General features: G+C 40.8%; 1 protein-coding gene and 1 long non-coding RNA gene across 3 annotated transcripts; one reads left to right on the top strand and one right to left on the bottom strand.

Annotated features, from left to right (window-relative positions):
* Positions 1-5,399: 5,399 nt before the first annotated feature.
* Positions 5,400-8,231, top strand: LOC138955276 (uncharacterized). Of its 2 annotated transcripts, XR_011452170.1 has the most exons (3): positions 5,400-5,920; positions 7,016-7,343; positions 7,490-8,231. It is a non-coding gene; the product is annotated as an uncharacterized lncRNA (long non-coding RNA). The 2 variants fall into 2 exon arrangements; XR_011452169.1 differs by lacking the exon at positions 5,400-5,920 and having other exon boundaries at positions 6,591-7,343.
* Positions 8,232-11,736: 3,505 nt separating this feature from the next.
* LOC138955275 (uncharacterized) lies at positions 11,737-18,965 on the bottom strand. The gene is made up of 7 exons (XM_070326909.1): positions 18,601-18,965; positions 18,083-18,365; positions 17,584-17,820; positions 17,281-17,357; positions 16,327-16,431; positions 15,786-15,988; positions 11,737-11,920 (listed from the first exon to the last, which is right to left on the bottom strand). Exons 1-7 carry the CDS (start codon positions 18,937-18,939, stop codon positions 11,752-11,754), a joined length of 1,413 nt encoding a protein of 470 aa, XP_070183010.1. The 5' UTR covers positions 18,940-18,965; the 3' UTR covers positions 11,737-11,751.
* Between the last annotated feature and the right edge of the window lie 1,035 nt (positions 18,966-20,000).

Genomic DNA, 20,000 nt, shown 5'->3' with positions numbered 1-20,000 from the left:
ATGATAGTGCGTAAACAGCAAACAGTAGATCTACAATCAAAGAGAGGATCGAGTCTGGAATGAAACGCGATACAGATCTAGCATTCAAAAACTGTCTTTCACGTTCAAGGAAGTTGTTGCAAAGTACTTTAAGACTTACTAAATTGTACAGACAAAACCATGACAGTGCATGTTTTGAATCTGAGGAAAAAATCGTGATCATTTTGACTTTGAGAACAGATTCATTCTGTTTCCTTATATCTGCATGTTCAAGTAAATGGTGGACAGTTTTTTTCGGGCAGAGTAAACTTAACTTGAGACTCTACTGCAAGTCTTGAAATTCACATAAATCGAACCACGAGCAAAGACATCCAAACATTACAGGCACTTTAGATCAACTCATTTCACTAGAGGTGACTGCCTAGCACTGTGTTTGACATCCGTGTCTGCTGAAATAAAAAGAAATTAAAACAAAACGGATTAACAGTAGGTGACACGTTATGAGAGTGGGAGACACTAGATCTGTCTCTGAACTTACCGGGATACGGCTGCAAGATCGACACTGACTGCCGCGCTTTCGACAGCTCTTCCTCGCGTGGACATTGGAAACACGCTGTGCAGATCAAATTGTAGGAAATCTCCCTTTGGTATCTTCTTTATTTACTTTTCTGGAGCTTAGAAACCGAACAACATGACATCGTCTTCCCCGGCGAATCGGCGAGGTGAGAACTGGACCACAATCCTTCGCGCGACCCCTGACCTGATCTTGACACCTGACCTGCCGTCTGCATGCCAAACACGACACAAACCAGTCAACTGCTTGTACCCCTTCAAAACCCCCCACCACCCGTTTTCTTTGGATACACGCTTTAACTACACACATGCCGACACAATGTTGATCATTGCTTCAATAATTTGAAGATGGTGCTTGAAAATTAACCACGTGAAATGAGTATTTCGGTGTTTAGCCAAAAATGTTAAAGTTTCTACCACAGACATACACACATACATACGCACGCACGCACGCACGCACGCACGCACAGACAGACAGAGTTTACCATCGCATAGGCTACACTTACGTGAGCCAAAAATACATCACAGAGAAAATAAATATGTATAAGTTACAGCTCCGTCCATCCATGGTATCGCCTGATATTTTGTCGAGACTGGGTCAATGAATATGATGACGTCACTCGAGGCTCTGCCGAGAGTGACGTCATTATATTCTTTCACCCCGTCGAGACAAAATATCACGCGATACCATGCATGGACGGAACTGTAACGTATATATGGCATGACCAAAGTAAAGAGAATTTGTCATGGGATGTGGCAACAAATCATTGGAAATTCACCATGGGCAATCAACCCAAGCCTAGAAGTTGTAGAACTATATTTTGTTTCAGTCTTGGCAAGGCCAGTTTTGTCAAGTTCCGGAAAAGACATAATGAATTCATTCACCCTGCCGAGACGAAAAAAACAATTCCATGGATAAAAACGTATAAGCTTATTATCCCGTGACGCATCAAAGCTAAATTTTGTTTTGAAATGTCATTACAACGTACAGATAACTTATAACGACATAATCGCCTTCACAAGACAGGAAAAACGCACACTTTGTTTTTCGTCTGCTACAAATCTAGTCTTGTTGGTTGACGGAGAGAATAAAGCTTCAATCATACCTTCATCAACAGGAATAAATGCTCAATCCGCTGTCAGTTCGCAACTGAACCTTGTTTTTTTCTTTAACTTTTTGGTTAACATTGAAACGGCAATCCAAAAGAGTGTTTCAGCTGGTTCAAGACAGAGGCTTAGCTCCTTCTTTTGAGTTGCTTTTCAGTCTAAAATGACACCGGAAGCGAACAAATTGTCGCGTATACTGTCGTCACAAAAAGACGTCGTGACAAAGTTACACGCAAAGCGAAAGAGACTTTGACGTCATTTACTTTTGTTTGGAATTTTCCGCCTGTTCCTAGCTTGTCAGTGAAGACCTGACGTGAGTAAGCTTACCCTTTGCAGCTGTGAAATAATCAGTCTTGTGTCTCGGTCGTGTAGGTACAGAGTTTGCTTCTGCAATCATTGTGTTCGTGTTGATGACGGCTTCATAAGATTTCCATTTTCTTGTTTCTGCGGCTGCGCAAGTTATTTTGACTAGGTCATGGCCGAACTTTAGGCCTACGGAGAAATATCGCTGGATATTTTCTCCCTAGATTAACAGAGACAAAGAAGGGAAGTCATGCTGTATAGTAATTTAGTGAAATTGAGATGCTTATATTTAATAATTAATATTCCAGTTTTGATGTTTGCGTGTTACTGTTACTGTTAGGTTTGGGAATCAATGTGATACTTCCATTTAACTTCCAAGTATTTATTTTTTCAGAAAGCTTTGACTTGAGTATGATGGTGCTCACTGCTTGTTTGAACTGAAGGTGAAGAAAGCTGAGATGGACAGTGACCTTAACACCGCCACCGATGCCAGTAACGCAGACTGTCGTTCCGTCTCGGCGAGGTGAAGATGAACAGGTATGGCTCGAGTCGATAGCAATGAGTGTCTCATTCAGAGTCATTGATAGTGACACTGACAGCGTCTTTTTGTTCTGTGACTTTGGCTTATTTTGTGTTTTATTCTTTTAGTTATAACCAGAGTATAATATAGAATGCATTCTATAACGTTACGAAACTACTCTCTGTGTCTCTGTCTCTCTATGTGTCTCTCTCTCTCTCTCTCCCTCTCTCTCTCTCTTTCTCTCTATTCAATTAAACTGTGTCAGTGTCTCTGTCTGTCTCTGTCTCTCTCTCTCCCTCTCTCCGTTTCTCTCTCTGTTTCTGTCTCTCTCTGTCTCTCTGTGTGGCTCTCTCTCTCTCTCTCTCTGTGTCTCTGTCTGTTTCTCTCTCCCTCGATCTCTCTCTCTCTCCCTCTTCCTCTTCCTCTCTCTCTCTCTCTCTCTCTCTCTCTCTCTCTCTCTCTGTTACTGTATTGTATACTATAGAATGCATTGTATACTATAGAATGCATTCTATATTATAGAATGCATTCTATATTATAGAATGCATTCTATAGTATACAATGCATTCTATATTATAGAATGCATTCTATAGTATACAATGCATTCTATATTATAGAATGCATTCTATATTATAGAATGCATTCTATAGTATACAATGCATTCTATAGTATACAATGCATTCTATAGTATATAATGCATTATATAGTAAATAATGGATTTTTTTTTATTAAATAATGAACTGATTGTTTAGTAAATAAAAGATTTCTTTAATTACAACAATCACACTTTTTACTTTTGTGTAAATAATGAATTATTTAGTTAAATAATGAATTATTTAGCTATATAATGAATTATTTAGTTAAATAATTCATTATTTAGATCAACAGGAAAAAACGTAATTTCTTTACAAACGGATTGCCATACTTCCAAGTGAATCGTAAATTTAGAAAAGGCACAACTCTTGATGAGTTACATGTATCATACTCTCGATTGACACAGTTAACCGGCTCAGAAAGAAACCAATGTTATCATATCAACATACCCAATGATGCGTCTGTAATTTGGCCGATTTACACGAACTTGCCAAAGCTAAACAAAACTCACCAAGCATCTTTAACTGAAAGCTTGGCATCCAAAGCTAACTGCTCAATAGACCATACAGTCGCTACGAAACATCGTTTAGTCTACAGTTTGATCTGACAGACTATGACGTAATGTCTAGACATCCTGACGTAACCTCAGCTATCAGTGAAAGACAAATACTCCATCAGTTCAGTCATCAACAAAACATAGCAGTAATACAATCATGATCAAGTCACAATAAATGGCATAGAAAACAAAACAAGAAAATCATTGTTTACTTACAGTGAATTCAACCCTTTGCCGACATCAACACAGGTTCAACACAAATTGCACAGGCTACATGTGGAGAAAAGTCTTTTCACTACATAATCTGACTGGGCAAAATGCCTCTTTTTCCTGGAGCTATCACGATACTCTGAAGCAAGGCTATGTCTATCGCAACGAGTGGTCAGCGGTCAGCGAAGTCGAGACACGAACTGAATACCTATGCTGGGTCAGAAGGCTATTTATACTGCCTGCGCCGACTGCACAGAAAGCCGCACTCGAATATTCCCAGAACGGCTGTCTGTAACCGTATGCTAGCCAAATTTGTGTTTGTTTAGAAACTTTGACAGCTGATAACTTTTCAAAGAACGCACACATTAGAAATCGGTTTGTTGCTACAGAACCAGTGTGAAAAATACTTTTAAATCATGTTACAAGATATAACTTCAGAAGTCCAGATCAAAAGGTAATTATGATTAATTAGCCAGAATGAATGACCGATTAACGATCAAAACCCAGCAAAATAAAGATTGCTCAACTCTATCACTTCCTGCACCAAATGCAATTCACTCTATTACAAAATGAACTCCTGAACTTTCCATACATGTATCATACTTGTGGTAAAATGGAACTTATGACGAGTTATGTGACGTTAAACTTGATAAAGAAACACAGATACTAAAATGACGCGTGTGACGTCACGCGGAGAGACACCGGTCGAACTGAGGGGAAAACTTTGATTTGCTTGATCCAAACATTTATTAATGCACTTTAACTCAAAAAGTATCTTAAGGAAATAAGAAATGAAGTGCACTAAGTTAGATTTATGGAAAAGTTACAATTATGGAGATAATAGGGAAATTCCAGACGTCACCTACTGGGCGCTAAAATTCAGATAGCTGGGACGTTTGGGTCGGAGCTGATCGAACATTAAAGCAATTTAAGGAACAACAGGGCCTTAAAAAGTACTTAAGCACGAACATACAGCAACATAATATCTATATCCATGCATTATTAACATCTAAAAGTAATATAAAGCCTTAGATTGCATAAAATAGCAGTCAACCCAAGCAATCTAAAAATAGATTTTATGCAAATAAAGATGGCCGCCGCTCCGATGTAACCAAGCGGTGTAGAGCAAAAGTTTGTGTCGTCTGCAAAGGCGCAGAAAGTTCGTTAATGCACTTGCTGTAAAGGCACTAAAAGTGCACATTGTCACAACAACAAACAAAAACAAAAAAACAAATATAAAAAAAATATAATTTTTTTTAAAAAAAGATGGAGGATGAGGGATGAAGTGTTAAAACAAGGGAGATTATAGGGGCCGGGGACTGCCTCGCTGTACGAAATCAAGTCCGAAGACAGTGAAGTGAATGGACAATGAGGATGAGACCACCTGTAAAAATGCTCTTGGTGCTTGGTAAACAAACTTGTTAAAATGTTGGTAAAAAGTTATAAAAGGGGCTTAACCAGACTAGCTGTGATGCCTTTGGCCTGTGACACGACGCTTTAAAAACCAAAAAAAATCAGTTGGGGTAAGGTATCTAGGGGGGGGGGGGGGGGGGGGTACCACTACATGGCTGGGAAGATAGCGAAAAGGAGTACTACTAGCAGTGAAGTGACGTGAGGTGTGGTGAAGCGGGGTGGTATGGTGCGCCAAATTGATATTACTATCGTTAAAGCCCCAGTATGCCGAAAATGGTTTACAGAACGATTCAAATCTTCTCACGATAAAAACAGTTTTAGCCTGATGAAACACACTAGCTATAGCCTACAACTACCTCTAATGCCGCATTCAGAGCCAATGAATCACATTTAATGGCCATTTAGAACAAGTAAACCAGACAAGAAATCATTATGTTTATTTGTACTCTGTGACATCGGAAGATACCAGTTTGTTCTGTGCGCATGCTCTGTGCCGTTTCCGGTTCCGACAAGACGCCAGCCTTTCAGTGTTGACAATAACACGGTCTGTTTCTTTTGAGTCTTGTCATATTTTGGCTTCGACGAAACCGTGATCACGGAAGACGTCTAGTTTTGTTTTTGTTGTGGACGTGAACAACAATATGTCGGAGTCTACGGGCACAGAGGTGAGTGTGTATACTTTTGTTCTTTCATGCGGCAAAAATCTGCTCACAAGACTTGTGATACATGTCGATCATGATGATGTCCTGGATCAACCTCATTTATAAGCCAGACGTTTCTATACATCAAAATAATAAGATTGATTTCAAGTGCATACATATTTATATGTTTGGACGTTTTAAGTGAAGAGGGGGGGGGGGGGTGTAACGGTTACTCCGGATACCACTACACCACCCTTTTAGTTTCACTTTCGGTTCTGTGGTTACAGAAATATAGGTGGGCGTTAGATCGCATTTCTTCAGGTCTGAAAGCGAGTCATAGCTCATGTCCCAGTGGTTTTTGGCTCACGAAGTGTAGCCTATGCGATCGTAACTTTGTCTGTCTGTGCGTTTGTGCGTGTGTGTGTGCGTGTGTGTGTGTTTGTGCGTGTGTATGTCTGTGGTAGAAACTTTAACATTTCCGAGTCTATGTGTGAGTGGTTATCCAAGACTATGGATAAAGCTCGCATAAGATTACGTCACGGTCAAAAGTGTTTGACGTCAATTAATGCATCATGACGGCATGCCTCCCTGTAGTCTTTCTCTCTCGCGTGGTGTGTGTGGTCTCGGTCATTGTTATTTTGAGCGGGCCGAGACTATTTGGCAGTCGTGTCCCTGTAAGTAGGCTACATGCAGACAGACAGATCTAGATCTAGTGTCTCTCTTTCTTGCACAGTGTCACCTAAGCTTACTGTGTGTGTGGGTGTGTATGTGTGACGGAGTGATTGAGTTTGTGTTACTGTTTGTCTATTTCTTACGTGAGCCTTGAAGGCTTCGCCTCTTGTTTTGTTTGAGATTTCGCCGAGGGGTAGGTCACTAGGTGTTCAGTATATTAAAATCATCCTCACTGTAAATTCGTTAGCAAGTCACTTACCACAGTTGCGGTTGGTTTGCTCAAGGGCGTTTGCTCTGCTGTTTTATAAATGTCATTGTGAACAGGATTTTCCCATCCGAAATTATTTTGTGTGTGTGTTCTGTGTGTGTGTTCTGTGTGTGTACACATGAAGTGTTAGTTTGAGTTCAGTAGTATTTGATAATTATATAATAAGAAATCAATTTCAGGTTGATGCGGATGTCTCTACAGCCAGTAGTGGCTCACCAACACGGGTGTACCCCCTCAGTGATGTGTCGCTGTCAGGAACCCCTCCAGCGAGGGGAACACCTCCAACGAGAGGGAGGGGACGAACTATTCGGCCCAGGGGGAGAAGGAGCGACACTAACAGTTACAACTACAAGAGAAGCAAGTGATGGTGGAAGAGGGAGACAACCTGATGGAAGTGGAAGACAAAGAGGTGGCAGAGGAAGGCAGAGAATTCGACGCGGTTCCAGGGGACAGTTGGCCGTTACAAGTGCGCTTACTGTCATTCGTGACAGACGTTCTAGAATGAGAGTGAGTGCAAACTTCTTTTGTTTCTTATGTGATTTGGAACATGGTGTTTACTGAAGTGTTAGTGTTGTGTTACTTTTTTTCAGCCCGACCCATGGAGATTGTAAATATGATATGACATTTGTCTTCTCTCTTATTTACTGTTGCAGACAATGATTGAAACTGTTAGCGAGCAGCGTCTGCGAGAGCTGTTTGTGACCATGCTGGAGAAGTACCCCAGCTTGGTCTTCGACGTTCTGGAGCCAGCCCCGGACAGACCAGACCATGGTCACCCCCCACCTGCTGGAGATGGAGTGCCTGACTGGTGCATCTGTGGCAAGTGCCGCATAATGCGAAAAACGATTGAAGAAGTATGTTGCCGTAAGGCAACATGCCTCACACTCTTGGCCGTAAGTCAGTTGTATGTTTGTGTTTGTAGCACTTTCCATACTATCCATTTGATGCAGGTACAGTGGAACCCACATTTTCAGACCTCACAAACTCTAAGAAATTCAGATCTTAAAAAGGAGGGAGTCTTACTCTTAAAATTGTTGTAAATTTACAGAAGTTATGAAAACAATATCGGAGAAAACAGGGTCTTAAAATGGAGTGAGTCTCCAGTATACTCAAAATGTGACAAGCCTTCAGATAGATAATACTATGTTTTCTCTCAATCTAATTTTGGTTTCCTCTTTTTTCCCAAGCTTGAAATATACAATGCCCCCTGCATAAACATTCATCCAGAAACAGACACTTGTGAGGAAAAGGAAGGAGAAAACAAAAAAAGCAACTTTAAATGGTTTTAATATATATGTGTTTAGAGAGCAAACACATGGAAATTCTAACAATCCTGTATGCAGAACATATAAAACACATACATAAACTCAATTTCTTTACTGAAAAAAGTTAAAACCATCAGTGAGATTACATACCACACATACTTTTCAATATGAAAAGAAGAAAGGAAAAGTATATGGCAGATGTGAAACCACGGTTTCTATGTACAACAACAAATGCATATTTCTTTCTATAACAGGATTTTGAGGTCCTTATTCTGGATGAAGCTGTCCTGAGCCTGGCCAGAAAGTATCGCCAGGACATGATACGGGCAGATGACGAGGCAGACGACAACAACAGAGCCAATAGGCATGCAGCATATCGCCAGTTTATATTGTGGGTCCATGGGAGGCTTGGTGCGGGACAGAGACGTGTTATACCATCGTGTTGCGTTTGGAAGATCAGGGATAAATTTCCAGATGCATGGGGCCAATACACCGGATTTAAACCAGACCGTTTTGGCGATTAAACATGGTTAAAGCCATCCAGTATTTATAACATGTCAAATATGTCATCTTTTCCTTGTATCTGTCTGTGGCAGTGAACAGTACAAGGCCAAAAATGGGGGCTGAAGGGTATTTTTGAGAAGAAAAAAAAAGAAAACTTTTATCTTGAAATTATGGTTAAATTTGTCACATAATTGTGTACGTGTACTTGTAATTTTTTTTATTTGAGTCACCTAATCTAAAAATTACTTTTTTGTTGCAAACACTTCGTTTGTAATTTTTTTTAATGGTGCTCAAATCAAATGCTGTAGATACTTTCTTCAAAGTACAAAAAGTCAGATTTACAAAAAGTCTACAAGGCCAAGAAACCTGGGGTTAAAATTGCAGAAGATACTAGTGAGTAATTACTATGCCTTTCCAATGGACCGCTAATTGTTTAACGGGGACCAAAATTCTTCGTACCGTAAATATTTATGTCAACAAGAAGAGCAAACGCTCGATCGAGTCACTTTCGCAGTTCTGAATATTATATGAGGCATCAGATGGACAGGAAGAAATTGCTATTCACAACACAATGAGTCACGTTCACATAAAATTTGAGCCCGGTCACTTTTATAGTTTCCGAGAAAAGCCCAACGTTAAGTTGTGTGTTGCCGAACAGAAAAGGCTAGTTATCTCCCTTGTTTTTCTGATAACGTTCGTAAGAGGCTACAGATGTAAATACTTTGATGTAAAGAATAATCCTACAAAGTTTCAATCACATCCGATGAACTTTGTCAAATATATAAAATGTCTAATTTTTCCTTTGACGCTGACCTGTGACCTTGAAAAAGGTCAACGAAACCATCGTTAAAGTGTAGAGGTCATTGGAGGTCACGACTAAACAAAATATGAGCCCGATCGCTTTGATAGTTTCCGAGAAAAGTCCAACGTTAAGGTGGTGTCTACGGACGGCCGGCCGGCCGGCCGGACAGACTAACACTGACCGATTACATAGAGTCACTTTTTCTCAAGTGACTCAAAAATCATCAAGATCTGTCTGCCCTACAGAACATCTTTTTTGAGCCGTCCTCTGCCAAACACAGTATCACACAGCTCTGTGCCGCACCCACAACAAATGAAATTGAATATTGATCAGCAACAACAACAAAATAAGAGAAAACTCAAATAGTATGGCATTATCAACGGATGCGAAACCGAAACGTGTTTGTTTTTCTGCATTTTGTGTTCAAGTGCAACTTATGAACACCCTGTTTTGCCCATTCAAAAGCTGCTTTGGCGGGCAAAAGAGCAATGATTGTGTATACAAGCTTGGAAAATACCCACAATATCTCTAACCAGCCATCACCTTCCCATTATTCCCTTGACAGAGCTAACCTATTACCCGGATACATTTTTGCTTCCACTTTCAAACGCGTTCCGTACGCCACAAAAACATGATACTTGGCGCTTGTTTTAACCCGTTGTTTGTAGAGTTGGCATTATCTAAAAGAATTATAGAGCATGAAAGATGGAACAATTAATATTACAGAGAGCAAGATGATGTTGGCAAAATCATGTTGTCTCAAGAAACTACAAGTACAAACATTTTAGTTGGGGAAACGACAGTACTGGGTTATTTGGTGTACGAAATGACTGTTGGTCGTCCAACAAGTTGATTTAGAGATTGTTAGCGTTGTATTATATTCATTACGACATAAGTTTTTGTGGACTGATTTTTTGTTTCTAGCACTACCTTAAATCACTGTGGTATAGAAATTATACATGTTGATTACACTGATTATAATTATGTTCTGATCTTATGATGTCTTTTTGTTTAAATAAAAAAAACTAACCAAACACTCATTTTCTATTCGGCTGAATGCAAGAAAATCTGTTTTTTTTAGGTTTTTTATGCTATAATTATGGTACACGTTGTGGATTAAGTTATGGTGTCCATTCTGTAAGGGTTTTAACACCTTGGAATATATAGCCTAACAAAAATATCTGAGGTCAATTTTAAAGATCCTGAATCTAAGATTACACAGGCAAAATGACCTGGGATAAAGCCTTCCAAAAATGGGAAAGTCGGGTAAACAAAGAAGTAATGAGTGGATTGCAGCAGATATTTATTTTTCACCAAACACATGCTGTAAACAATTGGAAGAATACAAATTCTGTTTTGTTCTTTCAGCTCTGAGGTATTAATAATGTTTGGTCAGAACTTTCTAAAAACTGGTTAGCTAAGAGGGTTGCAAGTCTAGTTTGAAGAAAAAGCTGGTGTGCCAGAAAATCTGGACACCTGCTCAGCTGCCGGCTGAGCAGTTGGGGGCGGAGCCTGACCCATGATGGTTCGGGCAATGCGGTGGGGATCAGCATCCTCCAGGTCTCTGCTCCTCTTCATTCCGCGTCTGTCCTGCATGCGTTTGAGAAGAGCCTGGAGGGTCAGGTCTTTTAGGTAGCTGTAGTCTTTTTCCTCTTTCACAGGGAACACAGTCCACCGTCCACTTTTTTTATTGAAGCAACGGTGGTACCTACCAATAAAAAAAATGTGAGGATATATTGACCAAAGCAAGCCTTACACAACAATCACTTTACACGCTGGGTCAATATATTCGTGATTGTAACATATATTTTTTCTCAATAACAACGTTATGGCAACATACCTTTTTAGTTTTTTGTAACACAGTTCTCAGTCTTAGCAACCCCCACTAAAGTCTCGTGTTAGTACTTTGAAGAACAAAAAAAGGAGTATAGAGAATTTGTATAAAAGATACTTTTGGTTTAAAGCTGCAGTTTACATAATAGTTCTAACCCACGTTCCACACTATTGCTCACATAGTTGCCTACCCTGTGTGAAATGTACCTGGAAACATAATTGATGTGTCTTTTTTCTCTCACTGTTTTGAATAGTTTTCTCTTCATAATTTGATGTTTTATGTTATGAACAAATGTAATGTGATTGCAATTTCTATGATTTCTTTTCATGCAGAAAAAAGGGAATAAAAAGGGATACCATCAGCTTGTTTGTGTCTATTGATGTGGACAGTGTATGTTGGTATGTGTGCTGAAGTAACCAAGAACACAATAACCCGTAACAAGAAACAAACAATTGAAACAACATAAAAACAGCAAAATAATGACAAAACAACACCATTTTAATATATATCTTACTGGATTTGTCCACCTGGTTTTGTTTTCACACTCCTCCCCAAATGGAAGTTGTGGTCCAGAGCAGCAAGGACATTCCTGATCCTGTACACTGGAGGCGTGTAAGCATACCTCTTGGCACAATACATGAGTATGTGCTGGTGAAACACCTCCAGGTCAGCTGTGCTCCTGTGTTGTCATAATGCACAGATGTCAGATATCATGGGTCTAAGTTCATACTACTGCTATCAGTATTGTTACCATACCAAACTGAACATGCTATGCTCACTTTATCTGTGTTCTGATGCTGTTTTTAATAACTTGATAGCCCAGGTTTATTCTTTACACACGGACAAACCACATGTTAATGCAAATACTATCACCCTCTTCTCGATCTTTACACACGGACAAACCACATGTTAATGCAAATACTATCACCCTCTTCTCGATTCCCAGTCAATAGCCAAATTCTGGTTATCCAAAAATCGTCTACATGAAAAATATTTTGTCCAAACTAGACTAAATGTAATAAAAAGATCCCACCTTAAACGAAAACAACTCAACTCAACTCAACTCAACTCAAATTTATTAATCCATATGGAAATTATGTTGTAACAATACTCATTTCCAATCAAAAGAATAAGAATGCATACTAAACACAGTCTCACTAACGCAAACAGTCATCCGTCAAGTCAAGTCTGCCAACTCACAACTCACTCACACAACAACAGCAACAGCAATACAAATTAACAAAAACCATAATTCCAATAACAAAAAGACGTCCAAGAGTCCACCTCCACATCCACGCACACACAAGGTTTACAAAGCACCACATGTCGACTAGAACACCGCACATTTGGGCTACGGTAATACAGTTACTAAAAATACATACATTACAGATAACCCAGCAACAGAGTACAGTAATAATTATGACAGAGAAACATGATAGAGGCCTCTAACATGTGATTGGTTGAAAGCATGGATAGCTCTGGGAACAAAAGAATTGCAGAAACGTGACGTTCTAGCAACCATAGCCCTCAGTCTACCACTCCTGTCAATGCGTCGAGAGTCAAATTCAGGTTTCAGTGGGTGTGTCTCGTCAGCCAAAATTGAGGTCAGTCGGTCAGTCAGTCGTCTCTGGCAAACTGATTCAATGGTCTCTTGCTTCCTGCCTACAACAGATCCAGCCTTCTTGACTAGCTTTTCTAGCCTGTCACTATCCTGTTTACTAAGATTACCCCCCCAGCACACACATGCATATGTCAACACGCTACCAACAGTGGACAGATAGAACATTTGCAGGATGTCATTACGAACAGAGAACGATCTAAGCTTCCTTAGACAGTACATGCGCGTGTGCGCTTTCTTCAAGATTTGGTCAGTGTTGGCATGCCAAGACAGCTTGTTGTCGATCACTACACCTAGGTAGCGATAGCTTTCAACCTGTTCGACTTCAACACCAGCTATCACGATAGGCTTGTGTGCTACCTTTTTTCTTCTAGTGTCAAAAATCATTTCTTTAGTTTTTCCTGTGTTCAAGTCCAGGTAATTCTCGTCGCACCAGTCCACAAAGCTGCTAACTTCTTGTCTGTAGTGTGTGTCATTGTCGTCAGTAATCTGTCCTGTAAGTCCAGTATCGTCAGCAAATTTGTCGATGAAGCACGACCCGTGAGAACTCCTGCAGTCAGCAGTATACAGGGAGAACAGAAAAGGTGACAATACTGTTCCCTGCGGAGCTCCTGTGTTGGTATTCAGTACACTAGATAGCGCGGTCTGCGGAGCACCGGTGTTTGTGTTCGGGCCATTAGATGGTACTGTACCAGCCCTAACAAACTGGGGTCGGTTGGTCAGATAGTCTGTGACCCACAATACAGTTGGAACGCTAATTTTCATCTTCAGTAGCTTTTCAGCAAGAAGGTGAGGCTGTATCGTATTGAACGCGCTAGAAAAGTCAAAAAACATCAGTCTAACACATGCTCCAGGTTTATCCAGATGAGAATAGATACTGTGCAACACATGTAAAACGGCATCCTCAACACTTCTACCCTTTCTATAGGCAAACTGCCACGGATCCATAAACTCCGCGGTAAGCACCTGAAGCTTCACTAATACTAGTCGCTCAAGAACCTTCATGACAGCAGAAGTCAATGCTACAGGTCGCAGGTCGTTCATCACTTTGACCGGGGTTTTCTTTGGAACTGGGACGATGCAAGATGTTTTCCAAAAGGATGGGATTTTTGACTGTGACAGAGACATGTTGAAAATCACAGTGAGAATTGAGCAAAGCTGCTCTGCACAAAAATGTAGGACTTTTGGTGTAATACCATCCGGGCCTGCTGCCTTCTTAGCATTAGACTTCTTGAGCTGTTTCACAACATCCTCCTCAGTCACAGACATGATTTCGCCCTGCTCATTCATAGGAGTGTTCACGAGTCGATCGGTCAGTTCAGTCCTGGTCTGGCTGAAATCATGCCTGTCAAACCGTTTGTAAAACGCATTGAGATCGTTCACATCATAGTCACTTGGAACAGAGCCACCCTTGCCACTACCCTTCTTACCCGTGTACCCACTCATCATCTTCATACCCTCCCACACCCTCTTCATATTGTTGTCCTTGAAATTTTCTTCTATTTTCTCTTTATATTGTCTCTTCCCTTCCTGTATCACAGTATTCAGCTTCTTCTGTATGTTCTTTCGTTTTTCTTTGTCCTGAAAGTTCATTTTCTTCTCATTTATGACAGCCTTGACGTCCTTAGTAATCCATGGTTTATTGTTCGCGTACACCTTCACAGTCTTTTTTGGGATGGCCACTTCCTCACAAAACGAAATATAATCCGTTACAACATCGGTGAGTTCATCAATATCAGCAGACGTTTCAGTGAACACACTCCAGTCAGTACAATCCAAAGCCCCCCTCAGAGCATCAGTCGCGTCATCAGACCACACACACACTGACTTCTTAACTGGTGGTACTCTTTGCACTAGAGGCATGTACTTCGGGATCAAATGCACTAGACAGTGATCGGATTTGCCTAAGGGGAGCAACTTGCGGCAGTTGTAAGCACCACGCACATTCGAGTAAAGCAAATCTAGCGTGCGATCACCGTGTGTAGTACAGGTAATGTGTTGTTCAAACTTGGGACCAAGTGACTTCTTCAAATCACAGTGATTGAAGTCTCCTGTGATGATATTAAGCGCATCAGGAGCACTTGTTTCGAGGTTGTGCACATGACTGGTGATGATGTCAGCAGCAGCGGCAGCATTTGCAGAAGGTGGAACGTACACGACAGAAACCATTACTTTGGTAAATTCTCTGGGCAAGTAGTACGGCCGTGCACTCACTGTAATAATTTCAGCGTCGGGAGTGCACTGTGTGTACTTGACTGTTGTGTTGTTTGGGTTGCACCACTGCTTGTTGATGTAGACGCAGACACCGCCCCCTTTCTTTTTGCCCGATTCGTTAGACCTGTCTCCTCTGTAGAGACTGAAACCGTCGGCTGCTACATGGTCGTCACTAATGGTGCTCTTCAGCCATGTTTCTGAAAAACACATTATGCTGCAGGTGTGGAAGACATCCATGTACTTTACAGTGGCAGAGAATTCGTCTGCTTTGTTGACGAGTGATTGTACATTGCCAGTGATGATAGTTGGCAATACAGGCTTACATTTTCTCTTCTTGTTCCTTAGCCGTACTCCACCTCTCTTTCCACGTTTTCTTGGCTTCATCTCCGATGGCAGGGCCAGTGTAGGCGGTTTTGTAACGAGTGGCGAACCACGAAGTTCAAGGAGAGCCGCCATGTTGTACTGAAGCAAGCCGGTTCGGGGCGTGAGAACACAGGCACTCACCCCACTCAAATGACCGAACAACAACGATAATAGCAGCAAACAGCAGACAAGACACATTTTCACGCAGCTGGTACCCTCGCACGCCATCTCAGCAACTTTCAGACTTGGAAAAATCACGATAAACTTGGAAAATATAGATTATTGTCACACGTCGCAACCCAGCGGTGCGCACGATCAAGGGAAGCAACCCACATTTCATCATACTCACCGGAAGTTCAAGTAGTGTTTCACTTTACTAAGAAGGCGAGGGTGCAGGAGAATGTTGGCCAGTTCCTTGATGGTATCGCTGTCCTCTCTGGCGTCCAGCCAAGGTTTGTTTCTGTCACTGTCAGACAGCTCACCATGCTGGCAGCATCCAAGGGCCCACTCATGGTCTCCTGTGATGTGGTGCAAAACACCGCGAAGGAGCTCCTGTACACAAGTTTAAAAAAAAAGATACATACTCAAACAACCTTGCTACTAGGACTTACATAATCGATAAACTGAAGGCTGAAATATGTGGTTTAGTTACATATTGACAACAACCCCCCTCAGTTTGTATCCAGAGCAATTAGTTTTTCTATGTCTTGTGTTACACGAACGGATTTCATATATCTTCCTTGTTTCCTTATCTGAAATTTACCCCCAAAAGTCAGCACATTTTATATGGCAATTATATAATTAAGTGCATGGGGTGACAGCTGTTTGTTGGCCATGGAGGTCAACTTTTTAACATTTAAAGTACATGCATAGCATTAAAAAAAACATACCACAAACTGCCTGTGGTCTGTAGCTGTTCGGCAGGTGAACCAAAAATGATTCACGATGTCTTTCGTCCACTTCTGTAGAGCAGCATGTTTCCTTAGGCTTCCAAGCTAAAATACAGAAGCAAATTGTGCATTATGCATACAGCTACTTTACATACCTTTCCTAATCTATTCAATTTTACAACAATAACCATCTCAGTATTACTGCCCTTCCAATGCAAAATAAAGTTTACCAACATGGTGTCTTTTCCATGTTGTTGGAAGATAGAACACTGAAGGTGAGATTATTGCATTTAACACTGTCATATAAGTTATAATAATGCTTCCATCTTGCTTGGTTTGATTTTTGGAATCTCTTTGTTATTACCCACTGGGTCATTTGTCTCAGGTAAAGCTGCTAAGGTCTTTGCAGTATATGGGAAGGTTGCACTTGCCTTCATTCAAGGAAATAATGATCATGAAACACCCTTTTGACCTCCCAATTTTAGACCTCCCCTGTTAAGACCTTACTTTTCCAGAATGTCTGTTCATAACCTCTGTAAATTCACCAACATTTTAACTTTAAGACACAATTTTCTCAGATTGTTGAAGGTCTTAAAAGGGGTCCCATTGTGTCTGTTACTTACTTCTATTCTAACAGAAACACTAGGACATGAAACAGTTATAGACGCTTCTTTTATAAGTCCGATTTGGATCGTATGACATAATCTAAATTCTCCTCAATTAGAACAGTTTTGACGCAGCATCACTCACTTATGTTGTCCGTCAGGTAAAATGTGAAAAGCTTTCATGAATAAACACTAAATTATCAGCTTATTACTTGCCATAAACAAAACGATTTAAATCAACCTTGTCACCCCCGTCGCGATATAACCTTGAATGGTTGAAAACGACGTTAAACACCAAATAAAGAAAGTAAAGTAAAGAAAGAAACCTTGTCACCATATGACAATATACCTTTGTTAGTTTCTTGCTCAGGTTCTTCGCAGCATGCCAGATGTCGTGCGAATGACTCAAAGCAGGATATGTGCCCCCTGAAATATAAGCAACAGTGTCGTTACTTTGTGTTTTAATTGTATAACAACACTTGGAACTGAACTAATTTAGTGCAAATGTAAGCTCACACAACAATGTATGTGTACTTTAAAAAATAAAAACCATTACTTGTCAAAAAAATGTTTTCTTCTGATAACCTGACAGATGTTAAAAAACCCAACAACAAAACTCTTTTTAAAGCTTTTGCCATTATTGCATACTCACTCATCACAGCTCCAATGCCTGTGTGTGCATCTGTGACCACCTCCTTCACATTGATGCCCTTCTGCAGGAGGTCACTCATTGCCCTGCGGAAGCCCTCTGTCTCCATTCGTGGCGACTTTCCGTCCGTCTCCCTCTTGTCGACAGTTTTGATGGTCAGGATTTTTTTGGTTTCACTGTCCATCAAAGTGTATGTGCAGTACTGGGCACAGTACCCAGGCGAGTCATTGCGGCCATCTCCTGCAAAAGACCAAGAAACTTACTTGCATGCAACTATTTTTCAAGGAGTGGTAACGGCCTGGTCATCAATGCATTGCGGCTGGCTTGGACTTTCACTCTTTCAGACAGGATAAAAAAAATTGTCAAGGGAAGAAGGGTGGGTTTGGAATCACATTACATTTTCATGCGTGACAACACTGGCCATTATTCTTTCTGCCATTTTGCAAGAATGCAAGTAGCTTCCAAAGAAAAAAATCACACACAGATCAAATCAATGAATTACCCAAAACAACTATCTCCTTGTTTCTAATTGAGTCCAGGACCCTGGTCTGGTGATCCTTCCAGAAATCATCGATCGTTGGAACAATGTAATGGCCCTGAATCTGGAAGAAGGACGTCCTTGAGAGCATCTTCAAGTTCAGGTGCTTCCCCAGCATTTCGATTTTGCCAAAATTGTTGCCCGATGTCACTATTGCCATTGCCAAACGGAAGTCCCCGCTGTGAAGGCGCCTGTTGAGAATGGGCTGGGAGCACCAGGTGTTGCTCACATGACCACTATCGCATACCTGTCAGAAAAAAACAGGATCGTAAGATTTTCATTGGAACCAGAGAGTTTTCATGAGTTTGTTTTTTATGGACATGACCATGACTGTCACAAATAATGGCTAACTTAGTGCATTCTTTTGTATCCTTAATCAATCAAAATTCAGCTGTTCAGACGCTGATTCTCTTACTACTCAGTGCTGTCAACTAAAAAGGGTCTATTTATTGTGAATTATATATCTTGTGATCCAGTCTTACCCATTTGACGTACAAAGCAGAGCCCACAAAACTGTGCTCAAGTGTGACTGGTTTGCCACACTTGTCACTGTCAGCTATGCAGGTGGTGATGGAGGTCAGGGCCAACTGCTTGACCTGCTCAACGGAGCAAAGGGCCATGGGAGAGCTTGCCACCTTTTCGCATTCCAGCTCATGTACCAGGTGGATTCCTCTCCCAATGAAGCCTTCCTGCTCTTCTTCTTCCTGAGGGTCCTCTTGCTTCAGTTCTCCAAAAAACATCTCTTCGAAGCTCACCTCTGTTGCCTCTTTCTGTACTTCCTCTGGGCTGAAATAAGTGAAAACAGTGTCACCAAAGCACATAAAGGGATGGCCATAAAAAAATGCATTCAAAAGTGTATACAGTGGAACCCCCCTTTTAAGACCCCCCCCCCCCCCCCCCCCCCCGCCCCCCCAATTTAGGACCCTGTTTTCTCAGCTTTCCTCTTCATAACCTCTGTAAATCTTCCCCCATTTTAAGACTCCATCCTTTTTAAGACCTGATTTTTTCAGATTTTTTGAGGTCTTAAAATGGGGATTCCACTGTATATGTGTGTCTCTGCACTGTAATGTGTTTTAGATTTATTCAAGCTACAACGTCAACGGTAGACAGCTGCTATGTTGAAGGCACTGTGCTGGACAGCTAGTCTTCACGGATTCGGTTGGCCTACTTCGGTATATCAATAACAATTAATCTATATTAAACCAGTCTGACAATCACAGCGCATGACGTGCAGGAAAAGTAGTCAACTTAGAAAAGAAGCGACTAAAATATTTAGCCATCTTTATTATCGATTTTGTATTTTTCGTCAAATTCACAACATCCTGCTGTTGCCTATGTTCTTTCAGATCAACACTGCTCGCGTGAAAGAGAAGAAACTTATAACACTTTGAAATTGACCAGGACACTATAAAGTGGGACAATTTATAATGAATAGATATAGTCCGTCCGGGTGACCAGCAGAGGACGTTTTAAATCATTTTTAAAAAATCCAATAAACTTTTGCATAGTGTCTACAAATAAAAGTTGTTGAGGACGATTAGTACTATCTTGTCTGAAAAGGGTTAAGCACTAGAGTCAATAGTTTTTGTTGTACTCTGGTAACATTTTCAGCGATGTGACCAAAAGTGGGTAAATATTAACCCCGGATGAGCCTCAGTGACGCATACCGCTGACCTAAGCCAGCCAGGTGTGCCGCGTGAGCACGTTTTTCACACCAATTCTGTAACATTGCATTCCTCTGAGCGTAAAAGTTAAATCTAAAAAAAAAATACAAACACGAGAGTTCAAATGAATATATTATTTATTTATTATGAAGAGCTTATTTAAAAAATTCCATTTCAAACGGCATGTAGAGCGCGGAGAGCACAGTCGTTTGAAATGG

Source organism: Littorina saxatilis, unplaced genomic scaffold, assembly GCF_037325665.1.
Source record: "Littorina saxatilis isolate snail1 unplaced genomic scaffold, US_GU_Lsax_2.0 scaffold_1757, whole genome shotgun sequence".
Classification (NCBI taxonomy): domain Eukaryota; kingdom Metazoa; phylum Mollusca; class Gastropoda; order Littorinimorpha; family Littorinidae; genus Littorina; species Littorina saxatilis.
Note: the sequence above shows the minus strand (reverse complement) of the source record. Positions and strands in the feature narration are given on the sequence as shown.

What these genes read in the sequence shown, in the direction of transcription:
- LOC138955275 (XM_070326909.1), bottom strand. Translation starts at nt 18,939, where the DNA reads ATGTGCTTTGGTGACACTGTTTTCACTTATTTCAGCCCAGAGGAAGTA. An exon ending in AGGCATTGGAGCTGTGATGA is followed by an intron (nt 17,358 to 17,583) that starts GTGAGTATGCAA and finishes CTTATATTTCAG; the next exon opens with GGGGCACATATCCTGCTTTG. An exon ending in CAGACCACAGGCAGTTTGTG is followed by an intron (nt 15,989 to 16,326) that starts GTATGTTTTTTT and finishes ACTTGTGTACAG; the next exon opens with GAGCTCCTTCGCGGTGTTTT.